The 16,819-nt window shown below is 48.1% G+C and overlaps 1 protein-coding gene across 4 annotated transcripts in view; it reads right to left on the bottom strand.

Moving 5' to 3' along the window:
* The window catches only part of Arhgef3 (Rho guanine nucleotide exchange factor 3), a 316,326-nt gene that overhangs the window by 184,119 nt on the left and 115,388 nt on the right, over nucleotides 1–16,819 (bottom strand). Inside the window, exon 1 of one of the 4 annotated variants that reach the window (XM_033757005.1) lies at nucleotides 843–953. The exons of the other annotated variants lie outside the window; for them this stretch is intronic. Coding sequence (XP_033612896.1) covers nucleotides 843–893 — 51 coding nt within the window. The 5' untranslated portion in view covers nucleotides 894–953. Of the gene's footprint in view, nucleotides 1–842; nucleotides 954–16,819 lie in introns of those variants that run through there. 4 annotated transcript variants of the gene reach the window in all.

Raw genomic sequence — 16,819 nt, 5'->3', positions numbered from 1 at the left:
CATACTTGAAATGGCTCAGATGATGCGTTTAATGCTATATGAATTCACGGCAATAAAAATCATTGAAAAGTGTATGTCTGTAATGGTCCAGGGGGAGAGCTCGACTCAGGATTGTCAGAGACAATGCTAGGGACAGGAGTAGAAAAAGCAACAGGCATTTCCTTTAAACAGTTAAGTCTGGCTTATTCAAAACTTCAAGACCTACCCTCAAACACACAAAATATGTCTTCGACCACTTCTCCCAAAATAAGGCAAGCCCAGCACCACACTCTGAATGAGATTTCCTCCCACTGATGAACACGTTCTCCGCACCAAGATCACTTCAGGGAAAGCTCCAGAAGAGTTGTCCAAGGGCCCAAACAAAGCTCAGCCATCCTCTAATCCAAAGAAGAGAATACGCTCTTGGGAATCCACTTGGTGAACACATGACAATGTCAAAGCACAAGACAGATGTATCTATCTCTCCTTCCCACCCCATTAATCAAAACGGGTCTTCTGAAAAGGGTCAAATGTTAGCCTCACAGAGCAGAGTGAACGGGCCCTTGCCCTTGGTGTCCTCCAATCACAGGTGCTGAAGGAGGCAGGGACTGCGCTGTGCAGCACTGAGCTCACCATTGCAACCACACCCAGCACTGCGGCCTTAAACACAGCCACACAGCTCTTTCCTGATTCACACGAATGTGAGGCAGGACTCCAGCTCCATCGCGCAGGTGTGTTTCACAGCAGCGCACAGCCCAAATCCTTGGGAAGTACAAAGACCACTGCGCCCTCCCACATCTCGGCTCCTGGCCAGGGTAGGAGCTGGAGCAGGCATCCCTGGCTCAGCAGCCGCAGGAGCTTACCTGTGCCGGGACAAAGAAGCAGCACCACACCATGGGGCACTCTGTCCTCATCCACCCAGGCTTCCCAGCCCTTAGCAGCAGCAGAGCTTTACGGATGGGGTTCTCTGAGCAGAGCCGAGCATGGTTTCCCTGAAGGAACTCCTCCCCGCCACTTGGACTGCATGACAGGAAGTGACAAGGGCCATCAGTTATAAGTGTCAGAAGCTGAGAGCCACGCCAGCCCGGGGCTCCCCACCTCCAGCAGTTTCCTTGCCTACTAGAGCTGCTCTTTGAGAGCACTCTGCCTTTGGCACCCAAACGCACACCACAATTTCAGTTTCTGCTGCCCAGCCTCAGCCTATGAGAAGCAGACAACATTTAACTGGTCGGTGCCTGACGCCATGCCGGACGTCCCAGCAGCTCTGGGGGGGTGTGACTCCTCAATCTGGAGCTCTGCACACCCAAATGCTAGGTGCGAGGGATAGACAAGAAAACATCACCAGGAGAAGGGCTTCTGGGAGGACAGCTTCGGGTGTTCGAAGAGGAATCAATGGTTCCCTTGAACTTCACTCAGAATCAGCAGCACTACCCAGGACACAGAGCACACACTAAGTCCCAGTTTAAAAGCAACTATACACCCACACCCATCCGTTTCTTTCTTTTTACATCCACAAATCTGGCATCTTCCCTTTAGCGCCCTCTCCAAAGAGCTGCATCTACAAACCTCCCTTTTGGCTTTGTCAAGGACCACAAGAGGGCTTCCTCCTCTCCTCGGAGCTATTATGGAAGTAACTCAAGGCTAGGAAAGTAACTCTCATCTAGAAATGGACCGGGATCTCATCAGGATGAACACTTTACCCCAGCTCCCTGACTTTCACAAAACCCAGGCCTCCTGGGTGGGGCCGTTTTGGGTCCCCACAATAACCCAGGTCCTTGCTCTCCCCTCATAGTGGGTCTCTGGCCAGCGAGTACCCCCCACCTTCTTATTATTTTAAAAATTGTACTGGGGTTGAACCCAGGGCCTTTTTGCCCTGAGTTACATCCCCAGTCCTTTGTTATTTTTTATCATGAGTGAACACAGCAGGTTCATTTGGACAGCGAGCATCCGATCCAATAGGAGATTCAAGCCCAGGCTCTTACCTCAGTGCTTATGAGAATGCACAATGCCCCCATTCACGCTGCCAGAAGTTTGCAAAAAATGCTGAGGGAGCCCAGAAATAACTGAGCCCAGCAAATGCATTTTTTTATGGGGACAAAGTCTGAGTAGGCTTCTGGGGGCAAGAGGCACAGGTCACTGCTCTGCTCTGAGGGATGCTGTAGGCTGAAGAACAGGCAAGGGTCACAGCAGAGTGGTGCAGGACCCCAGGGTGCTTTGAAAGAAATGCAAACACTGGATAGGTCTGGGGCTGCACTGACAGGCTTGGGTCTGCTCAAGGGTGTGGTGGAGTCGCACCTGTCTAGACAAAGAAGGAAGAGAAATCACCATGAGAAGACTCCCGCTTTTCAGGAGAGCATCTGGGTCACTTTGGGCTGGCACCCAGGAAATGCTGATAAAGCAGCGTGTATCAAAAGCCAGGTTTCAGACCATCTTTGAGATCTCCCTCTTCCACCCACAAAGCAAGGAGGTTGAACAGTGGCTGGAGGGGACAGGGACAGAGATTCTAAGAAGGCTTCGTGCCCCAGCCTGTAGCCCTGAAAGGGTCCTGGATTTAATATGCCCGTCAGCAACTTGAAATTAATGAGCTTTGGGAGCTCCTGGGGACCACTGCAAGATTCTTTAAGTCCAGCCCCTCCTCTCCAGGAAGACCTGCAAACAAGGCCCTTCCAAGAGCCCACTGCCTCGTCCAGCCTCACTGCAGTGGTGCCCCAGGGAATGTAAGATGACCAGACCACACCAGGGTGCTACCCTGGAGGGAGCAGCAGTCACATTAACAAAGCCTAGAATGATTCAACCTAACTTCCGGCTGCTGACTGTGAATGGGAAAGAGGAACTGAAACCCGTGGGCCGCAGCACTTCGTGGAAGAGGTGAATCTTGCATGGGCTCCAGGTTAGGTAGTGGAGCAGGAGAGGAGAGCAGGAGAGGCCCAGCAGCCACTCTGGTGGGGAGAGGGCACAGCCTGAAGACAGGAAGGAAAGACCAGGGTACAGCCATTTCCTCTGTCACTGCTCTCTTTCTGACAGGAAGCAAGAACTCCACTCATGAAACTGGTCCGTTAAGGCGGCACCTCAAGAAGGAGACTTCACTAAGAAGATTCTGACCTGCAAAATTAAGTCCATGTTGAGGTGCAGAATGGTAGCTCCTAAAAGAACAAGGTGTTTTCTTTTGACATCTAGGAAACTAAGGAGTATTCAAATACTTTTTTGTGCTGGTTTTTAAATTTTAAAAGTAATATAGTGCCGTGCTAATACCATCAAACCATACCAAAGAACAAGATGTAAAAAATCCCATTTTCCAGAGGCCCTGGGGTTAGAGCCAGATGTAGGCAGAGTCATAACCCCAGGCGCCTTCAGGAGCAGGGGGAAAGATCCTAACTGCGAAGGCCCACGGGCACTGGAGCACCACTGAGCATGTCTGCCTTAGCTCAGCTCCCTCTGGCTGGGCTGTAAAATTCTACTGGCCCAGACTGACCAGACGTTCCAGTTTTCTCAAGAGAAACCTGAAATTCCAGGTTTTATGTAGACTGCTAATTTTTCAGGCCAGCAACTACTTATCATGGTCGGAAATGCGGTACGTGCCAACCCTACGGTGCTGTCTGGATACGAGCCAAGGGCGCCGCTTCTGCACCTCTGGTGGCCATCCTTTCCGACGAGTCCTTCTGTGTAAATGCACAGAAGCTGCTGGGTATAATATCTTCTTTGTCCTGCTTCTTCTAGAAGTAAATGATAATACTATCCAACCACCTGCATTTTCCTTTTAACATCAGGGCATCTCCCACGTCGTACACATGTCTCACCTCTTGCTACACAGCACACTGCGGCATAGAAAAACCTTAACTCACTGGGCCCCACTCTGTGGACATCTGCAAACAAGAAAGGTGCGCCTGAGACACTACTCGGTTGTTCTTTTCTCTTACTGTGGCCAGCGCAGAGAACTTGAGTCATGATGAAAGTGCACCTGTGCAAGATACTAAAACATCAGAAAGCTGCCATGCCTGAAACCACAAATTGAGACTGCACATTTCTGCTGTTTTAATATGAGCTCTTATCATGTATCTTTCCATTTGATTCTCACAACTGTCCCAAAGCAGACCTAACACTATTATCTCTACTTTGCAGACTGTTAAAAACCAAGACAAAACCCGGGCGTGGTGGCGCAACACCTGTAATCACAGCACTTGGGAGGCTGAGGCAGGAGGATCGCTGTGAGTTCAAGACCAGCCTGGACTACATAGTGAGTTCTAGGTCAGTCTCAACTACATAGTGAGACCCTGTCTCAAAAAAAAAACAAGACAAGTGCACTTGGTGGTGTGTGCCTGTCATCCCAACACACTGGAAGGCTGAGGCAGGAGGACTTCAAATTCAAGCACGTCCTGGGCAACTTAGTGCCAACCTGTCTCAAGATAAAAAACTGAAAAAAGGGCTGGTAATGTACCTCAGTACAAAGGTCCTGGGTTCATTTCCCAGTACTGTACAAAACCAAACCAAAACACAAACCCTAAGATCCCAAAAAGTGGCCTGGCACAAGACTTGGAGGCGGGGAGGTGTCAGGAGGGGAAGCCAGACTTGAAAACTCTCACTGCCCATCTGCCTACAGTCTCAGAAGAGCCCGAAACTTCCTCTCAAATGTACGAGAGTGTGACAATACTAGACCAAGGCCACTGGAAAAAACAACGATCGCAAATAAGTAGACAATTCACTGGCAAGGAAGGAAAAAAAAGAAAGAAAAGAAAGAAAGCATATGGACGGAAAGAAAAAGAAAAGCAGAAAAACCAACTATGAAGTTGGGGTAAGTTCTCAGAGCACCGTGTTTTTCTGTGTGTGGAGCTGAATCACATGCTCCTACATGGGAAACCACCTACGCAGCACTGTAATAATGAGAAAACGGGCCTTGTGCTCCCACACTCGGTGCCCACCTCTCACTGGACTCTAAGGACACCAGCACCCGAATGGGGGCCTAGCTGAGATGCCAACAAACCCTCTGTGGCATCACTGGCACCAAGTGCTGCATTTCTTGTGTTGCTACTCTGCACTGCTGACGGCATTTTCTGTTGAGAAGTTTCGAGCACTTTCTTCAGCAAAAATACTGTATTACAAGGAACAGATTCATCAAGGCTGTGAGAATTTCATTTGCACAAAACTAAATGGTTAGATTTTCATAGAATTCCTTCTTCATTAAAGGCAAGCACTGGGTGTTGTAGTGCACACCTGTGATCCCAGTGCTCAGGAGGCTGAGGCAGGAGGATCACCACAAGTTCAAGGCCAGGCTGGGCTACATAGTGAGTTCAAGGCCAGCCTGGACTACACAGTGAGACCTTGTCTCAAAAAAATAAAATAAAATAAAAATTAGCAAGTAATGATGGTTCTTGTCATTTGAATTTTATTCTGGTTCTTTAATCTCTTTCCTATTTGTATCTAAGAACCTGTGGACATCACAAAAATTTAAGAGTTGGAAGAGATTCTCATTCCATTTGATGTTTGAAATTTTTGATAATTCTAAAAGCTGAATTGAAAAAGCGTAAGTAAAAGCATCTCAGTAGAAATGGGATGGCAGCGGGCTTGATGGCACAAGCCTGGAATCCCAGCCCTGTGGGACACTGAGGTAGAGGATCACAAGTCCAAGCTCAGCCTGGGCACCTTAGTGAGTTGTGAAGCAAGACACCGTCTCAAAATAAAAAATTAAAAAGGCTGGGGATGTAGTTCAGTGTGAAAGTTGTGGGCTCAATCCCCAATACTGAAAAAAGGGGGAAGGGAATCGTAGCATGGACCAAATTAGGACACTGTACTGCCCATTGATTTAACCAAGGTTCCAACATCAGAAAAGTGCTAATTCACAAAGCTTTGACAAATTTAGGAAAAACCAAAATTTTATGCTATGACTGAGAAAGCAGGCACATAACCATTCTGTGATGTTACTAGGTTGTAAGAGGGGTAACAGGACAGTGAGAAAAGGAACTTCAGAGTAAGCAGGGCCTGGGACTTCACTTCTAGTCGGGCACTTTCTTCGAATGTCTTCATGTCCACTCAGTGCTGGTTAATCCAAGCAAAACGTGAACGACTACGCTGCCCCTCACCATGAACTGTGGACAAACAATGAGGGAGAGGGGCCGACACCACCCCACGCCGGGACCTCTGGACACAAGGTGGTGTAACTCGAGAGATTCTGACCATCTGAAAACGTTGACACTCTGTGGAGCCCTGCTTAGAATCCCGGCTCAACAAGATTGCAAAATGATGAGAAGATGCGGGAACAGACCTGGCTGCCCAAGATCAAGGATGAATAAACAGAAATGTCTTTATCTATGGCTTCAGCCCAAGAACTAAAAATAAATGGTCCCCTAGCATGGAAGCCTCCGACGATTCCTACCCAGGGCTAATCTTGAGGCTTTGCTATGCTGGTTCTGCTATCAGCGATTGCTTGGGTGCTGTATTCTTCGCTGTAAACCAGTCTGAACTTTAATAACTAAATCCTTCCCATACTTTGGCAACCGACACAAAAATGACTATTTTTAAAAGCGAACTTGAAAAAAAGGAGAACCGTCTTCTGGTGGGGCTTGTGCAGCAATGCGTGGCCCCATCTCCGAGGTGCCTCATTTCTAACAGAAGCAGCCTGGAGGATTCCTGCAAAGAGTAGATCCGGGCACTTGCACAAAAGCTCAATGGATTTGTTTCTGAGAAATGGGAGCCCCTGGGCACAGCGTTTACAAGAGACTGCCAAGTCCCCTTCCTTTTATGTCAGTCAGAAGCGAAACCGCTGTGGGCTGCTGACCTCTGCGCAGTTCTTAGGAAGAAAAGGGGTCTAAACATTGATTAGCTGATGCCTATCAGCCAGAGAGCTTCCTTACTTGGAAATGAGACTCTCTGGCATTATACTTTCCAAAGCGTTTAAGAACAGAACTCTGACTGTGGGGTCAGGAGTGGTAGTTCTGATGCGTAAAGGAATACTCGGGAGGGTTTTAAGAAGTAACTCCCTCATATCAAAAAACAACTTGACACACGGAATTTCTGAGCTAATTACATGCGACGAAAGAAATCACAATTTTATTTAAAAGTTTCTCGCCCTTATTTTGACTCCAGGCATCTCTTTAGAGATAAATGTGTAGCTAAATGAATACAGGGGCTCTGTGATTTCTGCCTCTGTGATTTACTGATCGAGGTCCTGGAAAGTCACTTCACGTTCTCCTGTGTAAAACAGGACTGATTCCTCCCTGACACATATTTAAACACTTGCCAGTCCGATTATTTAAATACAGGAGGACCCAATTTTGCATATTTTTGCTAATTTTTATAGGATAACAGGAAATATAAAAATGTTTTATCAAATGTATGCAATAAACAAATCGACTGGTTGAAATGACACCTGCCTGAGCGACCCTCAGGTTAGTCATTCTGTAAACAAACCACTGCCCGAGGGGTGCCGGGGCAACAGTTCAGTGGTTACCGAAAGAACACAGGATGTGGACACTGGGGTCAGCCACCATTCTATTCTATTTTCCTATAGGTTTAAATGCTTCCTTAATTAAAATGTTTTTCAACAAAAAAGAGAAAGAAAATGGAATAGCTCCACCAAGCTTAGGGACACATACGTGTGATCCCCGCTACTCGGGAGGCTGAGGCAGAAGGATTGCGTGGTTTCTCTGGTGTGAGAAATAGAAAGTGTAAATAAGGACAAAAATGCATAACAGATATTGGGAAATGGGAAGAAGTTTTTCAAATGGGAAGGGGAGCCAGGGAGGGGGAAAGGAAGGAAAGGAAAAGAAAACAAAATGGAAGACAAAATGGAAACAAAGGTTTGTAAATAAGAGGGGATGAAGGGAAGGGAGGGGATAGGGGAAAAAGAAGAACCAAGATACATGGTGTACACGTACGAACTCCCTATCATTATGCATCATTACCATTATGTGTATCTAAAATATGAGCATGGCATTTCTAAAAACTACGAGACTGAAAGCGCGTGTGCTCCCGTGACTCAGAGCATTCGCTAGGCCTGCGTGACAGTGAAAGCGGTTTTTCGTTTTGCTTTGTATGTGTTCATGAGTATTTGAATAAGTATTGCCACTTTTTCCCGTTAAAGCCAAATCAGAAAGGAGTCACCGACCCTGGATGCTCAGAAAGAGCTTCCCCGCCACCGGCTCGGGCTGGAAGCTGGGGCCTCTCCCAAGGGCTCCCCTCAGATGCTGCCTCTTGAGGAGACTTCCCGGTGAGGCGGGCAGATTTCCGCACAGCTTCCTGGAGACCACCTTCAATAAACAATAAACACTGCGGCCCAATCACTGACAATAAGCCCTACGTGGCCCTCACAGAAAGCAATTATAAGCACTGACAATGGCCAGGGCATTTCCAACAGGAATGCGAGTCTGCGAGTCTGTGACAAACACGGGAAGCACGTTACCCAAGCACCTGCACAAACCGAACTAATTTTTAAAACATAGTTGCTAGCCTCTCCTCGTGAGGAGAAATAATTGCTTCCAAATTCGGCACTTTTTAAAAAAAAAAAAAAATCATTGTCTATGAGGAAAGCAGTCAAGCCTTTCTTAAAGCACCACCACTCAGATGGCTGCTGAGGCCAAGGGACCGCAGTGTCCCTCACCCTGGTCTCTGAGGGCCACGGGTGCATGCGAATGTCCTTCTAGACTAGGGCAGCCCCCCGACTCAGGAGCCAGAGCCCAAATTCCACCAGGGGGTGACAACAGACGGACACTGGGACAAGTGATTTGCAGGGACGGCCAGCTGTTCCCAGAGCCCCCAATGCCCTATGGTCACCTTGGATTCCAAGAGGGCCTCACATGACTGAGATCACCCTTCGGTCATGAGGATTCCTCCCAGCTACAGAACAGGACTGAGATCAGGATCGGCCAGACCCTGGCCCACGAACACCTCATAAAACCGGATCCTGGTCCTTTGTGGGTGGACCCTTTTCATCATGATGCCCTTCTAGCAACTCGAGCTGGAGTCCTTTCCTTACCTTCTCTTACCTTCTAAGGAAAGCTTTCACCTGTAAACTTAATCTGTTGCTTCAGTTTTAATTTCCACGATCACTAAAGCAAGGACCCACACTAAGCCAGGGACGCTCGCAGAGGCAGCGAGCGGTGCAGGCGGATGGCAGCACTGCGGGTGCACAGTGTGGCACCTCCCTCGCCATGCGTGGCAGCCATGGCGTCCTTTGGAGAAGTGCTAGTGCTGTAATTTGTGGTGGTTTCTGGTTCCCTGATCTTTTCAGATTGCTCTGAGATTACTTCTATGTTGACTCTAGATCTTTCTAATAAATCCATTTTCTGCCTTACTCAGACATAAGTGGGCTTTGTTCCTGAGGTTGGTTTGTTCATACACAGTAGACAGGGTGAACACTGAAAGGGTCAGGAAACCAAGTAATGTGCACAGCTGGGTGTGAGGACGGAAGGGCTTCTCTCACCCTTTAGTTCAAAGCCCTGCACCAGTTGGCCCCTGTCTCCCTCAGAGACCTTATCTCATTCTCTTCCCAATCTGAGGTCATACTTTCTGTTCCCCCTCAGGCTGTTTTCTGCCTCAGGGCCTTTGTACTTTCTACTCCTCCCAAAAACTCTTCTCCAGTTCTTCACAGGACAGCAGCATCCTTTTCATCTCTCTTAGCTCACAGGAAGCCTCCCCTGACCAGGCTGTCTGAAGGACCATACCCTCCAAATCCCTCACCTTATTCTGTCATGACACAGTGTTGATTTCCTCTCCAGCACTTATCACATCCTGTAATTAATTCATTTCATTATTAAAAACAACAGTGGGTCGGGGATTTAGCTCAGTGGTTCCACCACCTGCCTTGCAAGTGCAAACCAGAGTTCGATCCCTGGTACCAAAAACAAAACAACAGTAACAGCACTGACTGAGGGCTTGCCATATGCCAGATGTTAGGCTAAACTCATTTAATCCTATGGCTAATCTCATTTAATCCTGGGAAATAGGTACTTTTATTACCCCTAGATAACCGACAAGGATAACAGGCAACAGGCACGGAAGGAAGGAAGGGGTGAGGAAGTTACCTTATGTGCCAAGGTTAGCAGTGACAGAGAAAGCACTTGAACCTGGCCCACAGCATGGGCTTCTTAGAGAGGAGCTAATTCAGGCAGTAATTAAATGAACTCCAGCTGCAGTACAGCCCTGAGGCCGCAGGGCTGGCCTAGTGCCCACCTCTTCCTCCCAGCACCCACATACCCTCCTCAGGGGGAGAAATGCGGCCTGATCGTTGCAAGGGTACTGCCAGCCTTTACCATTCAATCAAAATGATCCAGCGCCCTGCTCAGAGCACCAGGCATGCAGAAGAACCTGGGAGGAGCCCACAGGCCAGGGGCAGACCTACAACAGTGCTCACGGCTCAACCTGCCAAGTCCCACAGCCTTGGAGCACTGGGAACAAGCCGAGGACAGCTCTCAAGATCACACCAGAGGGGCTGCCATTGGAACAGTCCCAAAGGACACGTAGGAGCTGCCACGCTGAGGGGAGGGGCCAGAGCACAGACAGGAAGCTTGAAAGCGCACTGATTTGGGAAGCAGGGGACAGTCAAAGCACCCAGGGAAAGGACGGGACAGAAAGGCCGGGAGGGGACACTCGGAGCCAAGGCAGGAGTGCCAGCTCTGTCCTAGGAGGCAGGGGAACCAGAGAAGGCTTTTCAGCAAGAAGAGCTGCATAGCCAGACGTAAATGATTTACAATAACTGGTGAGGTGTTGTGGTATCATCTCCTTACAATACACAACTGTAATAAGAACAAGAGCTCCACTTCTACGCATCTCACAGCTCACAGCCTCTTGCTGTATAAGCACTGAGGTGAGTGTGCCCTCCCGAGCCTCCTGTGGATAACTGAGGAGAGAGCTCCTGCCACCTCTGCCCAGATCCCCCGTGTGACAGTAAGCACCACACTTCTGAGTCTGTCGTCATTGAAACGAGAGGGTGATTTGTATTTCAGGCAGAATACACGTGGTTTGTACACAGAAGGCCTCCTGGGTCCGAATGAGCACTGGGCTACAGGAGGAGGCCCTGAGGTCAGAACACAGATAGGTAGCAGGTGCCCTAAGAGATGTCACATCACATGTCCAGCCACAGAGATCTAGAAACAACAAGACAGTCAAGGGGGATGGCGCAGCATCCTGGACGGAGGCTGGAAACATGGCAAGCCAGTGCAGGGAAGCAGTCAGGGACAGGACTTCTAAACCAGACAACTGGGGCCAATCCCACTGCTATCACCTCCTGTGGCCTCTAGCATTTTGTTTAAGTTCTCTGTGCCTCATTTCTTCATCTGCTAAACGGGGATAAGAGCACCCGCTGCTAACGGTGGTTGTATCAAATAAGTTGGTATGCATGCGTATGCGTGCGTGCGTGTGTGTGTATGTGTGTGTGTGTGAGAGAGAGAGAGAGAGAGAGAGAGAGAGAGAGAGACTAAGAACTGGGACATAGTAAATAACAATAACAGTTTTCTAGAGACTGGATAAAAAAAGAAATTTACAGTGAAACCATGGACAGTAAGACACCACAATGGAAACCCACTAAGCGCTGCTACTGAGGATTCTGACAGAAATACAAATCTGTGCAAGTAGCTGTTGCTGGATATTAATATAGATAACATTTTATATAATAATGATATAACATTAATATGCACATTTAAATAAAAATATATACTATATAATTTAGAAATAGTGATATTATTTTTGCCTGCTTTAACCCAATTTAATAACCTGTCAAAAAAAATGAGGGCTCTGAGGAGGTAAGCCCCAAAAGCAGGTGCCTGGGGAGTGCATGTCAATGATTGCCAACCACCTGAAGGCCCACTGTTGGGGTCTCCAGCACGGACCCAAAGCCAGTTTGTTGGCCCAGAGTCTGGGCTTCTCCAAATATGAGCTGAAGACTTGGGAAAGTCACCTGGCCTCTGAAATCTTGATTTCCTCCTTTCTAAGAAGTTGACAACAACATTATCCCTTTCACAGTTTGGGTCAAGCACTCAGGCTCCAACTTCCCTGTATTTTTCACAGAAATCTCCCCAGCATCCCTATGAATCACATACAACTGTGATGGCTCTTTTACAAATGAGAAGACCCGAGGCTCCGATGTTAAACCACCACCAAGGGGCACGCGGCTACGCTGACACTGAGGGAAACCGACCAGCCAGCCCTCCGCTCTGCAGACATGCGCAGGGTGAGGAGGACACAGCGCCATGGCCCTGCAGGACAGCGGAGCCGGCCTGCTCACGGGATTACTCCCAAAGAAAAGCACAACCCCGACTGCAGGCCCTCCTGGCTCCTGCTGTGGAAGCACCCACGACAACGCCAAGCAGTGCTGAGAATCCCACCGCGTAGTCACCCGTCTTCACGACCACACTGTGGGGGAAGGACTGAAGGACCCCGAGACCCAGAGAGGATGACATCCTGGCCTGCAGTCACAGCTCATCAGGAGCAGTGGCTCGACGTGTGAGGCTTGGAGACTGGCTCTGCCACACCCCGTAACGTGCCCCGGGCCCTGCTCTCCAGCTACAACTGCTGCAGACAACAATATTCACCCTCAGTCTGCTCTGTGCTGCTCCAGGATCCACTTGAGCCCTGTCATCAGTTTAGCCTCTGCTCAAAGCTTGCTTGAAATGGAGACATATTTGAAGAATGTGACACAACAGTTAGAAAATGTGCCTTGGCCCCCAGCCAACAGCCATTTGAAAAAGAAAAGACAGTCCAAGAAACGGCCACCGTTAAGAAGGCTCCAACACATTCAAAACGGCCATACTTCTTGTCTTGGTTTGATTTGAGCACGTTACATTCCCACCAGCTCTGAACCACAGGGGGGTGCCACGGGACAGTCCCAGAGGGTGGAATGAGCCACCCAGTGGGACAGTCATGCACAACCACAAAAACAGCAGCCAGGACAGCAGACTGGCAGGAAATGCATTACAAACGCATGGGCCCAGCGAGGAGGTGGAGAGGACACCCACTCTGCATTACTACGAACACTTTATCACAAACAGTCTACTGGCCACGTGTCAGGGCACGGATGGCACCCCAACGTCAGCAAAAGGCCCACTGTGTGCGCGCTGTGAGCAAAGGGACATCCTCTGTATTATAGAGGTCCATGAAGACCTGGCCAGGTACAAAGAATGCTGAGCCAGTGCCCTGGGTGCGAGAGGAGGCGACCACGAGGGGGTTGGGGGAGCCACAGCCTCTTTCATTGTGTCCAAATCACAGTTCCATGCTACTAATTTCTCTCCCAAGTGGCTAGAGTCACAAGTATTGATTAAGTGAAATTCATCCCAGCCCTACTTTATGAGCAAAAGAGGACAAATCATGTGTCAGTGTCCATCACCCAAGTCCTGACCAAAGGTCTTCAGGGAAAAGCCCTACTGAGCCAACAGTATCTAAACCTCTGAAGCAGAATGTTCCTCAAACCCAAAAATCGCCTGGGATCTTTATGAACTGCAGATCCCACCCTGAGATTCTGTACCTCTAACTAGTCCTGGTGCTGTTGCTAATGCCCCAGACCACACTTGGAGAACCTGACTAGGCAGGACCTGCAGGGGCTTAAGTAAACCGAAAATAATTGTCATGGTGACAAGCGGTGATGCTAACCTAAGAGAGGAGTAAAACCAAACACTATACATCCTTAAAGTCCCCAGCTCTGTCAGGGCCTCAGCACTAAGCTACTGCACTACAGTTCACTGCAGGACTTTTCCAGAACTAGGAAAACCTTGTTTAGATGCTATTAACTTCTTCCCTTGACCGAAGTTTCTGGAATAGCTGTGGATTCTCTGAGGTACAAAGAAACTGAAGCCTCAGAGGACAATGAGCCGAGCCTCGGGCCTTCATCCGCCTGTGTCCTCACTCAGGTCAAGGATGCTCCTCCCTTTCCTGGGCTGGCCACACCCTGCAGGTGCACACCTTCCTGAGGCCAGCGGTGGCTCAGGTCCCCCAGGACCTGAGCACTGCCTGTGTCACAGGCTGCAACTTCCCCAGCTGACAGGCACCTTAATGAAAATCATCCAACTAATCCCAAGCATCCCGTTTTTAATGGCAGGGTCAGCCACCCATTTCATTACATATGTGCAGTGAAAGCGTCCCCTCTCTGTGGCACTGGAAACTCTGCCAGGCCAGCAGAAAGGAGCCCAGTGCTATGGGCTGCAAGAGTGGGGGGAGCATGTTTAAATGAACCCACCTAACAACAGGTGAAATGTGTGCAACTCCTCCTACTGCTAAACAGAGTTCAGAGATTGGGTTCTTCTAGAACTAAAACCAGTGTGAAGACCAAGAAACAGAAGACAGCTTAGGGCAGCGGTGGTGAACCTATGGCATGCGTGCTGCAGTGGGCAAGCTGGACCACTGAAAGCTCTAAAAGGTTCGCCATTGCTGACTTAGGGAAACACATCAAGAGCTGACTTTGTGTTTCTTCTGGTAACATGAATGTCAGCACCAATTGTTTGATAAAATTTTTTTTTTAAATCAGAACTACTAACACAAATTAATGGACACCATTAATTAAGGATTATCTTTTTATGGCCCCACAGTAAGGATTTTCCTTGCTTTTTTTTTAGACAGGGTCTCACTATGTAGTCCAGGCTGGCCTTGAACTTGAGGCGGTCCCCCTGCCTCAACCTCCAGAGTCCTGGGATTACAGGCATGCACCACCATCCCCCATATTCCTAGTCTTATCCACTGCTCTTTTTTTTAACATTTGCCTTTGAGTCAGTAGCAAAACTATTTCTTAATACATTTTAAAAAGTCTGAAGCTATGACACAACATAAAAATTACACTTAGGGGGTATAGTAGGCAACTTTCGTGGTGAAGCTAAAACCTTCAAACAGAAATAGAAGGCAGGCGGACAAGAGAAGGGAGAGAGAGAGCAGGCAGAGAGACACGCTGAGGACCAGGCCCATGGAGGGACTGTGCCGAGCCACGACAGCAGGGTGACAAATGAAGCAAGATGGAGAAGTCACTTCCTGAAGCACAGGTGTCGAGACAAAGGAAGAGTGAACTGAGGACAAGAATTTTTGTGGCAGATATGCTGGGCCTCTTAGTCACTCTGGATAATGAGAGGAGCACATTTTTAAAAAGGAAAAAAAAAAAAGGCATGAAATCAAGACTAGAGGCTTCATTATGTTTCCAGAACAGCAAATCTGGTCCCTTTGTACCAATTCTGTACACTTGAAAAGACTATTCCAGTCTAAACTTCAAGATTTTTCTCCTTCTTGAGAAGTTCTGGAAATTGCTCGTGAATTTATTGATGCTTGGCAAGGGTTCTTTTCCCCACACCCCCAAAAAACATGTTCAATTTTAACTGCATGGATTCCATGATGGGAAACATGCTGTGGGGTACAAGGCAAAGAATTTTTTTGGAAACAGGGCCTTGCTGTGTGGGCTGGCGTTGAGCTCACTATGTAACTCACTATAGAATGAGGATCAGGTTCGTGTCTGGCTAAGTCAGGAGCACTGCGCCCACCTCTCCTCTCCATCTCTAATCTCCGAGGCCGATCAGGGCTAGAATAATCCGCCCCCTCGGGTGTGTAGAGATCTGACCTTAGACAGATACACTGTTCCTCTCAAAGACCTCTAAAGTCCTGAATCCATTCACCTCGGCCCCTAAAGCATACAATCCTAAAACTAACATGTGGCCAATAAGGATGTGCCAAATATCCCGACTCCACCCTGGCTCCACCCCCGCCTTACCCCTGTATAAGTCTGTACATTTCCTCAATAAAACACAAGCGTTCCAGAAACCTCCCTGGAGTCTGCAAGGGGATTCCGTGCCTTGCCCTCCCAGTCCAGGTTCCTGACCTTGTTCCGCAAGCGAGCTCGCAGACAAAAACAACCACTGGCACCCGAACAGGGACGTGAACCGTGGCCTATGAACTCCTAGTGATTCTCCTGCTTCAGCCTCCTGAGTGCCACCACGCCAGGCAAAAGCCAAGAATCTTTTTTTTTTTTTTTTTTTTTTTTTGTGGTACCAGGGGTCAAACTCAGGACCTTGAGCTTGCAAGGCAGGCGGTGGCACCGAGCTAAATTCCCAGCCCCCCACAAGAATCTTTTTGACCCACAAATTCCTAACACAAATTTGCAACCTGTAATCCTCTGGGTCTCAATAACAAATTAAGCCAAGAGGAGAATACCCAGACCTCGATATTGAGAATTTTGAAAAATTTTTCCTAAAATGATATTATTCCAAAGTATTATAATCCAAAACACATAAAAAACCAAGCATGGTGGCATGCACCCGTGTTCCCAGGCTGAATCAGGAGGATGAAACAGGAGGATCATAAGTTCAAGCCCAACCTGGGCATCTTAGTGAGATTCTATCTCAAAATAAAATAAGGGTTGGTGATAGAGCTCATGAGAAGGACCTGATTCAGTCTCTAGTACTGAAAAAAAGGAAGGAAGGAAGGGAGGGAGGAGGGAGGAAGGGAAAAGCTAACTATCTATAAAAACAATGTAGGGAGCTGGGGATTTAGCTCAGTGGTGCTGCACCTGCCTTGCAGGTACAAGGTCCTGAGTTCAATCCCCGGCACCAAAAAAAAAAAAAAAAAAAAAAAAAAAAAAAAAAAAAAAAAAAAAAAAAAATCTGTGGGAATACTAGTGCTATTTGCTCATGACAGTTGTTTTAGAGCCATGGTCCCCCTCTTGGCTAAGGACATAGTATCCATACTTGTTAACATTACTTCCTACCCTCTCAATACCCAAGTCAGATTTATGGGATTTCTGCTGCTGCTAGAAAACAAAGACAAAATCCCTCTTAGTTCACCTTCCCAAGCGCTCACACATGAAACCTCCACAGACAGATGCCGTATTTTAGAATCCACCCTAAGTAAACCGTGGACTGAGGCCAATTCACTGCACTTCTGACTTAGA

Source organism: Fukomys damarensis, unplaced genomic scaffold (assembly GCF_012274545.1).
Source record: "Fukomys damarensis isolate Sample0158 unplaced genomic scaffold, DMR_v1.0_HiC HiC_scaffold_28, whole genome shotgun sequence".
In the NCBI taxonomy this organism is placed as follows: Eukaryota; Metazoa; Chordata; class Mammalia; order Rodentia; family Bathyergidae; genus Fukomys; species Fukomys damarensis.
Note: the sequence above shows the minus strand (reverse complement) of the source record. Positions and strands in the feature narration are given on the sequence as shown.